This window comes from Carettochelys insculpta, chromosome 6 (assembly GCF_033958435.1).
Source record: "Carettochelys insculpta isolate YL-2023 chromosome 6, ASM3395843v1, whole genome shotgun sequence".
Classification (NCBI taxonomy): domain Eukaryota; kingdom Metazoa; phylum Chordata; order Testudines; family Carettochelyidae; genus Carettochelys; species Carettochelys insculpta.
In genome coordinates this window covers 127,117,123-127,131,991 of record NC_134142.1, presented here as the reverse complement: position 1 = coordinate 127,131,991, position 14,869 = coordinate 127,117,123, and the positions used below count along the sequence as shown (strand labels likewise).

The 14,869-nt window shown below is 70.9% G+C and overlaps 1 protein-coding gene across 1 annotated transcript; it reads left to right on the top strand.

The window, feature by feature from the left end:
- The first annotated feature begins 100 nt into the window (after nt 1-100).
- On the top strand, nt 101-5,669 carry PRODH2 (proline dehydrogenase 2). Its single transcript, XM_074998483.1, has 10 exons — nt 101-313; nt 842-1,035; nt 1,693-1,813; nt 2,174-2,257; nt 2,672-2,752; nt 3,123-3,269; nt 3,349-3,515; nt 3,638-3,748; nt 3,830-3,918; nt 5,392-5,669. The coding sequence occupies exons 1-10, from the start codon at nt 119-121 to the stop codon at nt 5,559-5,561; spliced, it is 1,359 nt and encodes a 452-aa protein (XP_074854584.1). The 5' UTR covers nt 101-118; the 3' UTR covers nt 5,562-5,669.
- The last annotated feature ends 9,200 nt before the right edge of the window (nt 5,670-14,869 follow it).

Below are 14,869 nucleotides of genomic sequence, written 5' to 3'. Positions count from 1 at the left end.
CTGGCACAGGAGCCTGGAAAGCCCGGGGCATTGGCCTGGCAACCAGGGGTTAATGAGTAACTGCCCCCCGCCTGGCTGTGCCGCGCGACCTTCGCTCACCGCACACTCAGCAGGCACCATGCTGTGGCACGGGGGGCGCTGGCTGCAGCGGGCAGGGGGGGCGCCCTCGGGGACCCCCACTCCTGCCCCCCACTGGCCCCAGCTCAGCTTCGACGGCGCCGCTTTCCGGCTCAAGGGCCGCTGGGAGTTGGTGCGGGCACTGCTGGTGTTCAGGCTCTGCGCCCTGCCGGGGCTGGTGCGCTGGGCCCCCACGGTGAGAGCCTGGGCTGGGCCCCTGCGGCGTGATCCCCATCCCTCTGGGGCTCCCTGGGGTGTGACCCCTGGCCACCCGTTTCTCTGGGACCCTCCCCAGGACCCCCCCTGCACAATCCCTGCCCCCCCCATCTTTATGGAGCCCCTGGGGCGTTACCCCCAGCCCCCCACCCCACGGCATGACCCCTAGCCCTCTGGGACCACCCCAGCACGACCCTGGGCCCCGTCTGTCTGGAACCCCTGGAGTGTGACCCCTGGCCACCCCTGTGTCTCTGGGACCCCTGCAGGCTGACACTCAGACCCTTGTCTCTTTGGGACCCCTGTGGTGCAACCCCCCTGGCCCCTCAGTCTACCCTTGGGCCCCCCTGCCTTGGCCCAGGTCCCATCACAACAGCCAGTGCCCTTGACTGCCCCCCCCACCCACCGTGACTTCTCCCACAGCAGGCCCCTGGTGCTTACCCTGGGGACAGGCTCCCAGCCCCACTGCCACATGCCCCCCGTGTGGGGACTGACCCCCTCTCCTCCCCAGCTCCTCTCTGGGTCCCAGCACCTGCTGGGCCAGCGGCTGTGGGGGTCCCTGCTGCGCGCCTCCTTCTACGGGCAGTTCGTAGGGGGGCAGACGCCCCACGAGGTGGGGGTCACAGTGCAGCGGCTCCGTGCCCTGGGCCTGCACCCCCTGCTGGCCGTGCCGATCGAGGAGGACGTGGGGCAGGACAAGGAGGGGTAGGACGCGGTCTGGGGGCAGTGCGGCTGGGCCGGTATGAAGGTTGGGCGGCTGTAGGGGGAATGCAGGATACGGGGGCGCTGAGGGAGCCCAGGGCGTCCTGCCCTCTCCCCCCGCAGGGAGGCGGGGAGGGGGGGCTGGGGGGGGAAATGGGGGGGCCATGCGGGGGGCTGGTAGGGCTGCCGTGGGGCACCCCAGGGCGTCCCCGCTCGCTCCACGCAGGGAGGCCTGGTACGAGGGGAATCGGGGGACTGTGCTGGGCTGTGTGGGGCTCTCTCTGTGGGGGGGAAATGGGGGTGCGGGGGGATGGGGGGGCCATGCGGAAGGCTGGTAGGGCTGCCGTGGGGGAGCCCAGGGCGTCCTCGCTCTCTCCCCGCAGGGAGGCCTGGTACGAGGGGAATGCAGGGTACGGGGGGCCGTGGGGGGAAGTGGGGGTGCAGGGGATGGGGGAGGCCATGCGGGGGGCTGGTAGGGCTGCCGTGGGGGGAGCCCAGGGCGTCCTCGCTCTCTCCCCGCAGGGAGGCCTGGTACGAGGGGAATGCGGGGTACGGGGGGCCGTGGGGGGAAGTGGGGGTGCGGGGGATGGGGGGGCCATGCGGGGGGCTGGTAGGGCTGCCGTGGGGGGAGCCCAGGGCGTCCCCGCTCTCTCCCCGCAGGGAGGCCTGGTACGAGGGGAATCGGGGGACCGTGCTGGGCTGTGTGGGGCTGTCGGCCCAGGGGGGCCCCCAGTCCATGATGCAGCTCAAGGTGACGGCGCTGATGAGCGCCCAGCTCTGTGTGAGTATCGGCCCCGTGCGCCCCGCTCGGGGGGCGGGGGCTGCAGCCCTGGGTTATGGGAGCGTTGGAGCCTGGACGCCTGGGTCCCCTCAGGGCTGCCGATGCCGATCTGTGTGCAGGTGGGGGACAGTGGAGACATGCCGGGGCCCCCCGAACCACGGGGGCGCAATGGGGGGGAGGGAGCCCGGGGGCCCCCGAGCCATGGGGGGAGGGAGCCCCTGAACCACGGGGGGAGGAACTGGGGGGGAGGGAGCCCGGGGCCCCCCGAACCACGGGGGAGGAAGTGGGGGAAGGGAGCCCGGCCCCCCCAACCACGGGGGGGTAGTGGGGGGTGGGGGCCCAACGTTGTCTGTGGCCCAGAGGACGGTGTCGCTGCGGCTGAGGGAGCCGGAGGGGACGGCGGAGCTGAGGCTGGACAGAGTCATGGCAGTAATGGGGGGAGAGGTCAGTGCTGGCCCCGCTCCCCTGGTCGGTGCGCTCCTGGGTGTGCCCCCTGCGCTGCCCCCCCCGGCCGCCCCCACCCCCTGCGCTGCCCCCCGGCGGCCGCCCCCACGCTCTGCGCTGCCCCCACCCCCTGCGCTGCCCCCCCCGGCCGCCCCCACCCCCTGCGCTGCCCCCCGGCGGCCCCCGCCCCCTGCGCTGCCCCCCGGCGGCCCCCGCCCCGACTCCCCCAACAGCGGGGCTGAAGGTCTCTGGAGCTCATCGACCCCGAAGGGACCTGACCCCCGGGCTGGGGTCCCGGGCAGCGTCTCCGCCGGGGCGCTCATGCCAGGCTGGGCGGGCTGCACAGGGCCCTGCCCCGCTTGCACTCCAGAGGAGCAGTGCAGGTTTCAGGGGGGGCCCCTCTGCCCCCCACAGGCGCCGGCCTTCCCCTGCCTGAGCCTGGCCGAGAACCGGCACCTGCAGGCCTCGCTGCTGCGGCTGGATGGGGTCGCCCAGGTCAGCAGGGGGGGAGGCGAGACACGACAGGGGGCAAAGGTGGCTGGGGGGTCTCCCCGCAGCGGGCGGGGGAGGCGGGACGGGGTCTCGGGGGGTCTCCCCGCAGAGGGCGGGGGAGGCGGGACGGGGTCTCGGGGGGTCTCCCCGCAGCGGGCGGGGGAGGCGGGACGGGGTCTCACGGGGTCTCCCCGCAGAGGGCGGGGGAGGCGGGACGGGGTCTCACGGGGTCTCCCCGCAGCGGGCGGAGGAGGCGGGACGGGGTCTCACGGGGTCTCCCCGCAGAGGGCGGAGGAGGCGGGACGGGGTCTCACGGGGTCTCCCCGCAGAGGGCGGAGGAGGCGGGACGGGGTCTCACGGGGTCTCCCCGCAGCGGGCGGTGGCGGCGGGCGTGCGGGTGCTGGTGGACGCTGAGCAGACCTACCTGAACCCCGCGCTGACGCTGGTGACCCTGGCCCTGATGGGGCGCTGGAACCGCACCCAGGCCTGGGTGTGGAACACCTACCAGTGCTACTTGAAGGTACCCGGCCCCTGCCCTGCCCCCCCGGCCCCTGAGCCTGGCCCCCCCAGCCCCTGAGCCTGGCCCCGCTCTGCCCCAGGACTGCCTGGCACGGCTGGCTGCGGACGCGGCCCTGGCAGAGCGCCTGGGCTTCTGCTTTGGGGTGAAGCTGGTGCGTGGGGCCTACTTGGAGCAGGAGCGGAGGCTGGCGCGAGAGGGGGGGTATCCTGACCCCCTGCAGCCCACCTTGGAGGCCACCAACAGCAGGTGAGGGAGGGAGGGAGGGGCACCTGGGGGGTGTTGAGGGTTCCAGATGCCCAGCCCCACGCCGGGGCGGGGGGAAGCGCGGGGGGGCGGGGCCCAGCCCCACTCCTGCGTTCTCCTCGCAGCTACCAGCGGTGCCTGGACCTGCTGCTGGAGCGGGCGGCCCGCGGCGGGCGGCGGTGCGAGCTGATGGTGGCCAGTCACAACGAGGCGTCCGTGAGCCACGCCGTAGGCAGGTGAGGGGGCGCGGGGGTGGGGGTGGGCCTGGGCCTGGGCCTGGCTGCGTCCCCGCCCCTCACTGACCGCCCCCCTTGCAGGATGCGGGAGCTGCGCATCGCCAGGGACGGCGGGGCCGTCTGCTTCGGGCAGCTGCTGGGCATGTGCGACCACGTCTCCTTGGCCCTGGGTAGGTGCCGAGCCCCCTCTCTCCGGCCGGCCCCCGCCGAGCCCCCCTCTCTCCCCGGCCGGCCCCCGCCGAGCCCCCCTCTCTCCGGCCGGCCCCCGCCGAGCCCCCCTCTCTCCGGCCGGCCGGCCCCCGCCGAGCCCCCCTCTCTCCCCGGCCGGCCCCCGCCGAGCCCCCCTCTCTCCGGCCGGCCCCCGCCGAGCCCCCCTCTCTTCCCGGCCGGCCCCCGCCGAGCCCCGCTCTCTCCCCGGCCGGCCCCCGCCGAGCCCCCCTCTCTCCCCGGCCGGCCCCCGCCGAGCCCCCCTCTCTCCCCGGCCGGCCCCCGCCGAGCCCCCCTCTCTCCCCGGCCGGCCCCCGCCGAGCCCCGCTCTCTCTCCGGCCGGCCCCCGCCGAGCCCCGCTCTCTCCGGCCGGCCCCCGCCGAGCCCCCCTCTCTCCGGCCGGCCCCCGCCGAGCCCCCCCCCTCTCTCCGGCCGGCCGGCCCCCGCCGAGCCCCCCTCTCTCCCCGGCCGGCCCCCGCCGAGCCCCCCTCTCTCCCCGGCCGGCCCCCGCCGAGCCCCTCTCTCTCCGGCCGGCCCCCGCCGAGCCCCCCCCTCTCTCCGGCCGGCCGGCCCCCGCCGAGCCCCCCCCTCTCTCCGGCCGGCCGGCCCCCGCCGAGCCCCCCTCTCTCCGGCCGGCCCCCGCCGAGCCCCCCTCTCTCCCCGGCCGGCCCCCGCCGAGCCCCGCGCTCTCCCCGGCTGGCCCCCGCCGAGCCCCGCTCTCTCCCCGGCCGGCCGGCCCCCGCCGAGCCCCCCTCTCTCCGGCCGGCCGGCCCCCGCCGAGCCCCCTCTCTCTCCGGCCGGCCCCCGCCGAGCCCCGCTCTCTCTCCGGCCGGCCCCCGCCGAGCCCCCCTCTCTCCGGCCGGCCCCCGCCGAGCCCCCTCTCTCCGGCCGGCCCCCGCCGAGCCCCCCTCTCTCCCCGGCCGGCCCCCGCCGAGCCCCGCTCTCTCCCCGGCCGGCCCCCGCCGAGCCCCCCTCTCTCCCCGGCCGGCCCCCGCCGAGCCCCCCCCTCTCCCCGGCCGGCCCCCGCCGAGCCCCCCTCTCTCTCCGGCCGGCCCCCGCCGAGCCCCGCTCTCTCTCCGGCCGGCCCCCGCCGAGCCCCGCTCTCTCCCCGGCCGGCCCCCGCCGAGCCCCCCCCTCTCCCCGGCCGGCCCCCGCCGAGCCCCCCTCTCTCCCCGGCCGGCCCCCGCCGAGCCCCCCCCTCTCCCCGGCCGGCCCCCGCCGAGCCCCCCTCTCTCTCCGGCCGGCCCCCGCCGAGCCCCCCTCTCTCCGGCCGGCCCCCGCCGAGCCCCCCTCTCTCTCCGGCCGGCCCCCGCCGAGCCCCCCTCTCTCCCCGGCCGGCCCCCGCCGAGCCCCCCTCTCCCCGGCCGGCCCCCGCCTAGCCCCCCCCTCTCTCCGGTCCGCCCCGGCCGGCCCCGGTGATCCCCCCCTCCCCGCAGGCCAGGCCGGCTACGCCGCGTACAAGTCCATCCCCTGCGGGGCGCCCGAGGAGGTGCTGCCCTACCTGGTGCGCCGGGCGCAGGAGAACCGGAACGTGCTGCGGGGCGTCCGCGCGGAGCGGCAGCTGCTGCGCCAGGAGCTCTGGAGGCGCCTGCGGGGCCGGCCCTGAGCAGCCTGGGCCGCCGGGGGCCTCCCTCGCTGCCGGCAGGACTCGGGGGGGGGCGGGGCCTGCTCGTCCCCCCCCCCACTCCGTCCCCCAATAAAGCCGGTACCTCGCCCTGCCCGCGCCGTTCATTGCTGGCCCAGGGCGGGCGCTGAGCCCCGGGGTCCGGTCCGGTCCGGCCCCGCCTGCCCGAGGCCGCCTTGCGCCAGGGGGTCGCAAGTGGGTCCCCCCTCCTCTGGCAGCGGGGCGGGTGTCCTCCGACACAACCTCTTCCCGGGCTGGGTCTGCCGCCTGGGGCGCCTGGGCAGCGCTGGGGCGTGGGGAGAGCTGCTCCCATCGGGCTGGGGGGGCCGGTCCTGGGGGGTGCGGCTGGCGGGGGGGGGTCCCCGGCCCAGGCCCTGGGGGGGGTGCGGCTGGCGGGGGGGGGGGGGGTCCTCGGCCCAGGCCCTGGGGGGGGTGCGGCTGGCGGGGGGGGGGGGGTCCGCGGCCCAGGCCCTGGGGGGGGTGCGGCTGGCGGGGGGGGGGGGGGTCCGCGGCCCAGGCCCTGGGGGGGGGTGCGGCTGGCGGGGGGGGGGGGTCCGCGGCCCAGGCCCTGGGGGGGGGTGCGGCTGGCGGGGGGGGGTCCCCGGCCCAGGCCCTGGGGGGGGCGGCTGGCGGGGGGGGGGGGGTCCCCGGCCCAGGCCCTGGGGGGTGCAGCGCGCAGGGTGTGGCGGGGCCGTGGGAGCTGGGCGGGGGGAACGGGGCGGGGCGGGGCAGGGCAGGTGGCCGCTGTGCGCCGGACGGGGGATGGCGGAGTCCGACTCCCCGGCCTTTGGCCCGGTGCTCACGTTCGTCCGCCGCTGCGCCCGGGCGGGCTCGGGCGGGAGTTCGGGCGCAGGAAGCTGAAGCCGAGGCGAGCCCGCGGCAGGGAGCTGAGAAGCGCCGCGGCTCTGGGGCTCTGGGCTCTGCAGCCGGCGGGCAGGAGCCCCAGCGGGCAGAGGCCTCCCCGGCCCTGGGAGCGAAATCGGGACGGTCCTGCCGGTGGCAGCCGAGGGGTGTGAGGGGGGGAACCGCGTCCTGCCGGCCGCTCGGGCGGGGGTTGGCCGGAGCCTCTGCTGGGCGTTTCTTTTGTGCTGCTCCCCCTGCGCCGTTCAGGCTAAAGCCCAGCGGCGCATCTGCGTCGGGGGCAGCCCCGGGTTCCCTTCCCGGCTTTGTCGCCGGATTCCGCTTTTCTCTTGCCAACGGTTGATTTCTGCGTCCCGAGGGGGCCTGCGTGTCCGCCTGCTGACAGGTCGCTACTGCCTGTGCTGGGGGGTGCGTGTGACACTCAGGCTGCGGGAGACAAGCAGAGCAGCTCCCGGCCGCTCAGGATGACCCTGGGGCTATAACCCAGGCTGGCAGGTAACACCTCAGCCCTGAGCACAGAGCAGGGAGGAGCCGAGCTGGGTTTGAATCGGAGGCGGCAGTTAGAGGCTGGGGGAGAGGGAGCTGGGAGGAGCCAGCCTGGCGAGGGGGGAGCTACACCCCAGAGGGGCCCCCCTCGGGCGCCTCTCCCCAGGACGGGTTGGAATGACTGTCTCTGCCGGCTGCACTGACACCTCTGTGCTGAGCTGGGCTCTGTCACCTCATAAACCCCCTGTTCTACGTGCTGAGTGAGAGTCACTCCTGCCTGCGGCCGGGGGGCAGTGCAGGGGGACCCCGAACCCATCACCCTGCCTCTCGGGGCTTTCTGCCTAAGCTCTCCCTGAGGGGGGTTTAAGAGCTTGGGTACCCGCGGAAAACGTCTGAATGTCTTTTCTCACTCGCTTCTGCCAGCGAACTACCCCCAGGGCCAGGGAATCAGTGACCCTGGGAAGTTTTAAGGTAAATCCTGTTACAGGCTGTGATGGGGTTCAGGGTCCCCAGGCTCTGCACCCATCCACAGGCAGGAGTGTGAGGAGGTTCAGGGTCCCCCAGCTCTGCCCCCGTTCGCAGGCAGGAGTGACTCTCACTGGCAGGAGAACAGCGGGTTTATTAGCCGACAGGACACAGCGTCCTACAGAGGAGTCAGTGCAGCCGGCAGAGACAGCCAGTCCCATCCAGGCTGGGGAGAGGAGACCCCGAGAGGCCCCCGGAGCCGGGGCCTGGCCCCCTCCTTTGTCTCTCTCTCTCCCAGCCCAGACTCACTGCTCCCAACTCCCAGTTCCAATTCACACCCCTCAGGCTCCACCTCCCCCTTTGTCTGCAGCCCAGAGGTGTCACCTGGGCGCCAGGTTACCCCAGCAGGAGCCCCCCACCCTCTGTGAGACACACACACCCCCACACCCACGTATCCCCCACTGACCTCCCCCAGACCAAACTGAGCGGGGTCACTCAGCTGGTGACCTGGGGAAGTTCGGGGTCTTCCCCAAGGGATCGGGCATCGGCTGTACCCTCGGTGCTCCCCTCAATGTGCACCATCTCCAGGTCATAATCCTGCTGGGGGAGGCTCCAATTCAGGAGCTTGGTCTTGGCCCCTTTCATGTGATGCAGCCGGGCAAGTCCCATTGGTTCCCTCGGGTTGGTTGGTCTCCCTGCTTCGGTCTCCGGTCCATCAGCCACGTTCTCAAGTCGGGCAGGCAGAGCCCATACAGCTGCTGCAGCACCAGCAGATCAAACAGTTCTGCTCTGGGCTGGGGCCTGCCCCGTCTTCCCACCAGCCCATACAGCTGCTCTGGCCAATGTGTGGAATTCAGTTACAGTCCAGTAAAGGAAGGTACAAATGCTTCCACCCTCGGCATTTAACCAGACCACCACAATGGCTGTGTGCCTCAGTTTCCCCTTCCACGCCACACAATTGGTCTGGAATGTTCCTTCTCTTGCAAGAGGTTGCCGGGTAGCTCCAGAGAAGGACGATGTTCTGTTGGGGGGAGCAGAGTTGAGGCTGGAGCCAGGAGAGACGGTAGTGGCCTGTGGGAAGGACGTCTCCCTCAGCTACCCACGCACGCTGGCGGGGTCACCGTGCGGCCGAGAACTGCACATCCCTGCGGTCACTCGGAACAGCACAGCGGTGGTGGGGAATCCTTGGCAGGCTGGGCGGGAAGCGACAAATGCCGGCCTGGTGCTGCACAAGGGGTGCTGGTGCACTGGTCTCCCCAGCTGCGAGCAGGGCGAGGGGGCTGGAAGGGCAGGGAATGGCGCCTGGCTGGAGGGAAACTGCCCGCCCCGGCGCTGCCCCGCTTGGAAAAGCAGCCGCTGCGGGTACAGCAGAGACCTGTAAATCCCTGCCTGGGGGAGCCCGCGAATAAGGACGTGCCCTTCACTGCCTGGCGCAGCATCAGCCGAGGTCACCGGTGTAAAACAAGCCCAGGAGGCGTTGCTGTGCCCGGCGCAGGGCAGCCTGTGGAGCACCTCGCCAGGTACAGGGGGTGCGGCTGAGAACAGAGCTCCGGGTGCCCCAGGAGGCGTTGCTGTGCCCGGCGCAGGGCAGCCTGTGGGGCACCTCGCCAGGTACAGGGGTGCGGCTGAGAACAGAGCTCCGGGTGCCCCAGGAGGCGTTGCTGTGCCCGGCGCAGGGCAGCCTGTGGGGCACCTCGCCAGGTACAGGGGTGCGGCTGAGAACAGAGCTCCGGGTGCCCCAGGAGGCGTTGCTGTGCCGGGCGCAGGGCAGCCTGTGGAGCACCTCGCCAGGTACAGGGGGTGCGGCTGAGAACAGAGCTGTGGGTGCCCCAGGAGGCGTTGCTGTGCCGGGCGCAGGGCAGCCTGTGGGGCACCTCGCCAGGTACAGGGGGTGCGGCTGAGAACAGAGCTCCGGGTGCCCCAGGAGGTGTTGCTGTGCCCGGCGCAGGGCAGCCTGTGGAGCACCTCGCCAGGTACAGGGGTGCGGCTGAGAACAGAGCTCTGGGTGCCCCAGGAGGCGTTGCTGTGCCCGGTGCAGGGCAGCCTGTGGAGCACCTCGCCAGGTACGGGGGGTGCGGCTGAGAACAGAGCTCCGGGTGCCCCAGGAGGCGTTGCTGTGCCCGGTGCAGGGCAGCCTGTGGAGCACCTCGCCAGGTACAGGGGGTGCGGCTGAGAACAGAGCTCCGGGTGCCCCAGGAGGCGTTGCTCTGCCCGGCGCAGGGCAGCCTGTGGAGCACCTCGCCAGGTACAGGGGTGCGGCTGAGAACAGAGCTGTGGGTGCCCCAGGAGGCGTTGCTGTGCCCGGCGCAGGGCAGCCTGTGGGGCACCTCGCCAGGTACAGGGGTGCGGCTGAGAACAGAGCTGTGGGTGCCCCAGGAGGCGTTGCTGTGCCCGGCGCAGGGCAGCCTGTGGGGCACCTCGCCAGGTACAGGGGGTGCGGCTGAGAACAGAGCTCCGGGTGCCCCAGGAGGCGTTGCTCTGCCCGGCGCAGGGCAGCCTGTGGAGCACCTCGCCAGGTACAGGGGTGCGGCTGAGAACAGAGCTGTGGGTGCCCCAGGAGGCGTTGCTGTGCCCGGCGCAGGGCAGCCTGTGGGGCACCTCGCCAGGTACAGGGGTGCGGCTGAGAACAGAGCTGTGGGTGCCCCAGGAGGCGTTGCTGTGCCCGGCGCAGGGCAGCCTGTGGGGCACCTCGCCAGGTACAGGGGGTGCGGCTGAGAACAGAGCTCCGGGTGCCCCAGGAGGCGTTGCTCTGCCCGGCGCAGGGCAGCCTGTGGAGCACCTCGCCAGGTACAGGGGTGCGGCTGAGAACAGAGCTGTGGGTGCCCCAGGAGGCGTTGCTGTGCCGGGCGCAGGGCAGCCTGTGGGGCACCTCGCCAGGTACAGGGGTGCGGCTGAGAACAGAGCTCCGGGTGCCCCAGGAGGCGTTGCTGTGCCCGGCGCAGGGCAGCCTGTGGAGCACCTCGCCAGGTACAGGGGTGCGGCTGAGAACAGAGCTCTGGGTGCCCCAGGAGGCGTTGCTGTGCCCGATGCAGGGCAGCCTGTGGAGCACCTCGCCAGGTACGGGGGGTGCGGCTGAGAACAGAGCTCCGGGTGCCCCAGGAGGCGTTGCTGTGCCCGGTGCAGGGCAGCCTGTGGAGCACCTCGCCAGGTACAGGGGTGCGGCTGAGAACAGAGCTGTGGGTGCCCCAGGAGGCATTGCTCTGCCCGGCGCAGGGCAGCCTGTGGAGCACCTCGCCAGGTACAGGGGTGCGGCTGAGAACAGAGCTGTGGGTGCCCCAGGAGGCGTTGCTCTGCCCAGCGCAGGGCAGCCTGTGGAGCACCTCGCCAGGTACAGGGGGTGCGGCTGAGAACAGAGCTCCGGGTTCCCCAGGAGGACGGGGCCGTCGCGGGCTCTTGAGGCTGGCAGGAACGTTCCTCCGACTGCCAGACGCTAGCACCAGAGCGGGCGATGGGCCGAGCAGGTGCCAACTGCCTGATCTGTTCGTTTCTCTGAAACACGTGGGCTGGGGCCCTGGCCCTTGACAGCAGCAGGGCACTGGCCAGCCTGGGCCATCGCTCTGGCCTGTGCTGGCTGGGCTCGGCTCGTGCACGTTGTACGGGGGAGAGCTGAGGCCCTGCCCCGGGGCGAGAGAAAACTGGTGCCCCTGGACAGAAGGGCCCTGTGCTACCTCTCCCGGTCCCAGTCCCGACGCCCGCCAGCCCCCTGCCCTGGGGCCAGGCTAGAGCTGACTCCCCCGGCGGGGACAGGCCGTGTCCCAGCTCCCTGGGACTTGGGCTCTGACGCCCGTGCCTTGGTTGCTCTTCAGCCGGCAGCGTCACGTTGCCCAGGCAGCCCCGCCGGCGTGGGCGTGCAGCTCTGCCCCTCTGCGGTAGGCGCAGCCCCTCCGCTCCCCGCCCGCCCCCAGCTGGGCCCAGTCCAGTAGGTGCAGTTTGGCAGCGCGGTGCCCCCCAGCACAGCCTCCGAGCTTGTGGGCAGCGGCTCGTCAGCAAGGTGAGAGGGGCTGTCCCGAGGGGGCCCACGGCTGGGGGTGCTGGACCTACCAGCCCCCAGCTCCTGTGGGGCGCCCAGCTGGGTGCGGAACAGCACAACAGCTGGGAGTCATGTGGGGTGAGAGGAGAGGGGAGCACAGCTCAGTGCCCGCCTCCCAGGCCCTGCCCTGCGGCTGCAGCCCTGCAGGCGCCCTGGTGTGGAAAGGCCAGAGCGCCCGCGGGCTGGCCACACTCGCTCACGGCAGGGCGGCTGGGGCGCTCATCGCCTTGGGGCTGTGCCCGGCCCTCTCCTGGCTGTGCTGCTCCTGTTCCCAGCTGGGCTGAGGTGCAGAAGGGGAAGTGAAAGTGGCCTGGGGCCCCCTGGCCCAGCTCCGCGCCCTGGGGCTGAGCAACCGCTTTCATTTCTGCTCTGCACCCAGCCCCACTCTGTGCCCAGGCAGGAGCCGGGGAGAGCTGCACCGGGGTCGGGGAGCCGGCTGTTCTGCGCCTGCAGCCCTGGCCTCTGCGCTCGAGCGGGCTCAAGGCCTGTGCCGGCGCTCTCAGTGGCTCCCACGGGCCAGGGCCTGCACTTACCGCCATCCTGTACACGGCTCTCCACGTGCCCGGCCCATCCCGGCTCCTTCCCCAGCCAGCCTGACTCCTGGCCCCCCGGCGTCAAGCCCCAGAAGCCAGCGGGCTGAGTGGGTGGCATGGGCAGAGGGCACACTAGATGGTCCCCTCCTGCTCCTCTAGGCCTTGTGAGGCGAGAAGGGGGTCCCCAGGCAGCAGAGGGGCCTGGCTGGGCGCTGGCAGGGAGAACAGGAGGGTTAGCAGGTGAGGGGGATGCAGCGCAGAACAAGCCTGTCAGCACAGGAGCCCTCAGTACCGTCCGTCTTGGGTAGAGGGGCCCATCCTGCTCTCGCCAGACCAGACTGCCCATGGCCCCTTCAAAGCAGCCAGGCCGCTCCCCCCCGCCTCTGTCCTGTTTCCCTGCGGGGACAAAGGTGTGGTCTGCGGGGCCAGGTGAGAAATACCATGGAGAGCCATTGCCGGGGGACAGCCTCCCAGCCGAACTCCCTCCGCACTGGGCACGCCTGCTGCGCCTAGGGAAACTGAGTGTGATGGGGTTCGGGGGTCCCCCTGCACTGCACCCCGTCCGCTGGCAGGAGTGACTCTCACTCAGCAGGTACAACAGCAGGTTTATTAGGCAACAGATGTCCAGTTTCTCACAGAAGCGACAGTACAGCAGCCAGAGACAGTCCTTCCAACCTGTCCTGGGGGGAAGACCCCGAGGGGTGCCCCTCTGGGGTGTAGCTTTCCCCCTCCTCAGGCTGGCTGCCTTCCAGCTCTCCCTTTTCCTCCCTCTAACTGCCGCCCCCGATTCAAAACCCAGCTCAGCTCCTCCCTGCTCTTTGTTCAGGCAGAGGTGTTACCTGCCAGTTGTAGCCCCAGGGTCATCCTTAGCCACTGGGAGCTGCTCTGCTTGCCTCAGACATCCAGCCTGACTCACACATGCACCCCCCCACTCCATCACATCTCTCCCCCCTTCCAGAACGAACTGAGCGCGGTCACTCAGCCAGTGACCTGGGGAAGTTCAGGGCCCTCCCTGCGTGACAGGGCATCGGCTGTGGTGTTGTTGTTCCCCTTCACATGGACCACCTCCATGTCGTAGTCCTGCAGGAGCAGACTCCACCGCAGGAGCTTGACGTTGGCCCCTTTCATGTGCTGCAGCCAGGTCAGGGGTGAGTGATCGGTGTACATGGTGAAACGCCGTCCAAACAGGTACGGCTGCAGCTTCCCCAGTGCCCACACCATGGCCAGACATTCCTTCTCTATGGCCGCGTAGCTCTGCTCCCGAGGCAGCAGCTTCTTACTCAGGTACACAATGGGGTGTTTCTCCCCTTTGTCATTCACCTGCATTAGCACCGCCCCCAGCCCCACGTCTGAGGCATCGCTGAACACCAGGAAGGTTTTGTTGAAGTCTGGATTTGCCAGCACTGGGGCCCTGACCAGAGCCTCCTTCAGCGCGCAGAGGGCCTCTTGGCACTGCTCGGTCCAGACCACCTTGTCAGGGTTTCCCTTTTTACGCAGCTCCGAGAGGGGGGCTGCGATGGAGCTAAAGTGGGGCACAAACCTCCGGTAGTACCCCGCCATCCCAATGAAGGCCTGGACCTGCTTCTTAGTCTGGGGTGTGGGCCAATCTCTGACAGCCTCCACTTTAGCTGGCTCTGGCTTTAAGCAGCCGCTGCCCACCTTGTGGCCCAGGTAGGTCACCTCAGCCATTCCCACCTTGCACTTCCCTGCCTTGATAGTCAGCCCGGCCTTCTGGAGTCGGTCCAGCACCTGCTTGACCTGGGACACATGGTCCTCCCACGTCTGGCTGAAGATGCAAATGTCGTCCATGTAAGCCAGGGCAAAGCTCTCCATCCCTTTCAGTAGCTGGTCCACCAGACGCTGGAAGGTAGCGGGTGCCCCCTTGAGGCCGAAGGGCAGGACCAAGAACTCGTAGAGCCCCACAGGAGTGATGAAAGCTGACTTCAGCCGGGCATCTTGGTCTAATGGCACTTGCCAGTACCCCTTGGTGAGGTCTATGGTGGTGAGGTAACGGGATCCCCCCAGCTTGTCTAAAAGGTCATCAGGCCTGGGCATGGGGTAGGCGTCCGAGACAGTGATGGCGTTAAGCTTGCGATAGTCCACACAAAACCGAACAGACCCATCTTTTTTAGGGACTAACACCACGGGAGAGGCCCAGGGGCTGGATGAGGGTTGGATCACCCCCAGAGCCAGCATGTCTTCAACCTCCCCCTCTATGTCCTGAGCCGTCCTCCCTGTGGCTCTGAATGGCACACACTTGATAGGGGCGTGGGTGCCTGTCTCTATTCGGTGGACAGCCAGGTCAGTGCGTCCGGGTCTGTCCGAGAACAGCTGTTGATGCGAATGCAGCACCTCCTTGATCTCCGTCTGCTGGGCAGGGGTCAGCTGGTCTGAGAGGGGAATAGACTCCAGCAAGGAGCTGGCTCCAGTCCTTGTGAGTAAATCCACCAAGGGATCTTCCCCCTGCCCCTCCCAGTGTCTGCACACGGCCAGCACCAAGTTCTGCCTGTCCCAGTAAGGTTTCATCATGTTCACATGATAGACCCGGTGCCTGTGGGCCCGGTTCGACAGTTCCACCACATAATTCACGTCATTTAGCTGTTTGACGACTTTGAAGGGCCCATCCCAGGCCGCTTGCAGCTTGTTCCGCCGCACAGGTATAAGGACCATCACTTGGTCCCCGGTGGCATAGGCTCGGGCCCTGGCGTTACGGTCATACCAGACCTTTTGCTTCCTTTGGGCCATGGAGAGGTTCTCCCTGGCCAGGCCCACGAGCTCGGTGAGTTTTTCCCGGAAGGTCAGTACATACTGTACCACTGACTCCCCTTCAGGAGAGGCCGTCCCCTCCCACTCTTCTCTGAGCAAGTCCAAGGGTCCCCGTACCCTCCTTCCATACAGCAGCTCAAATGGGGAGA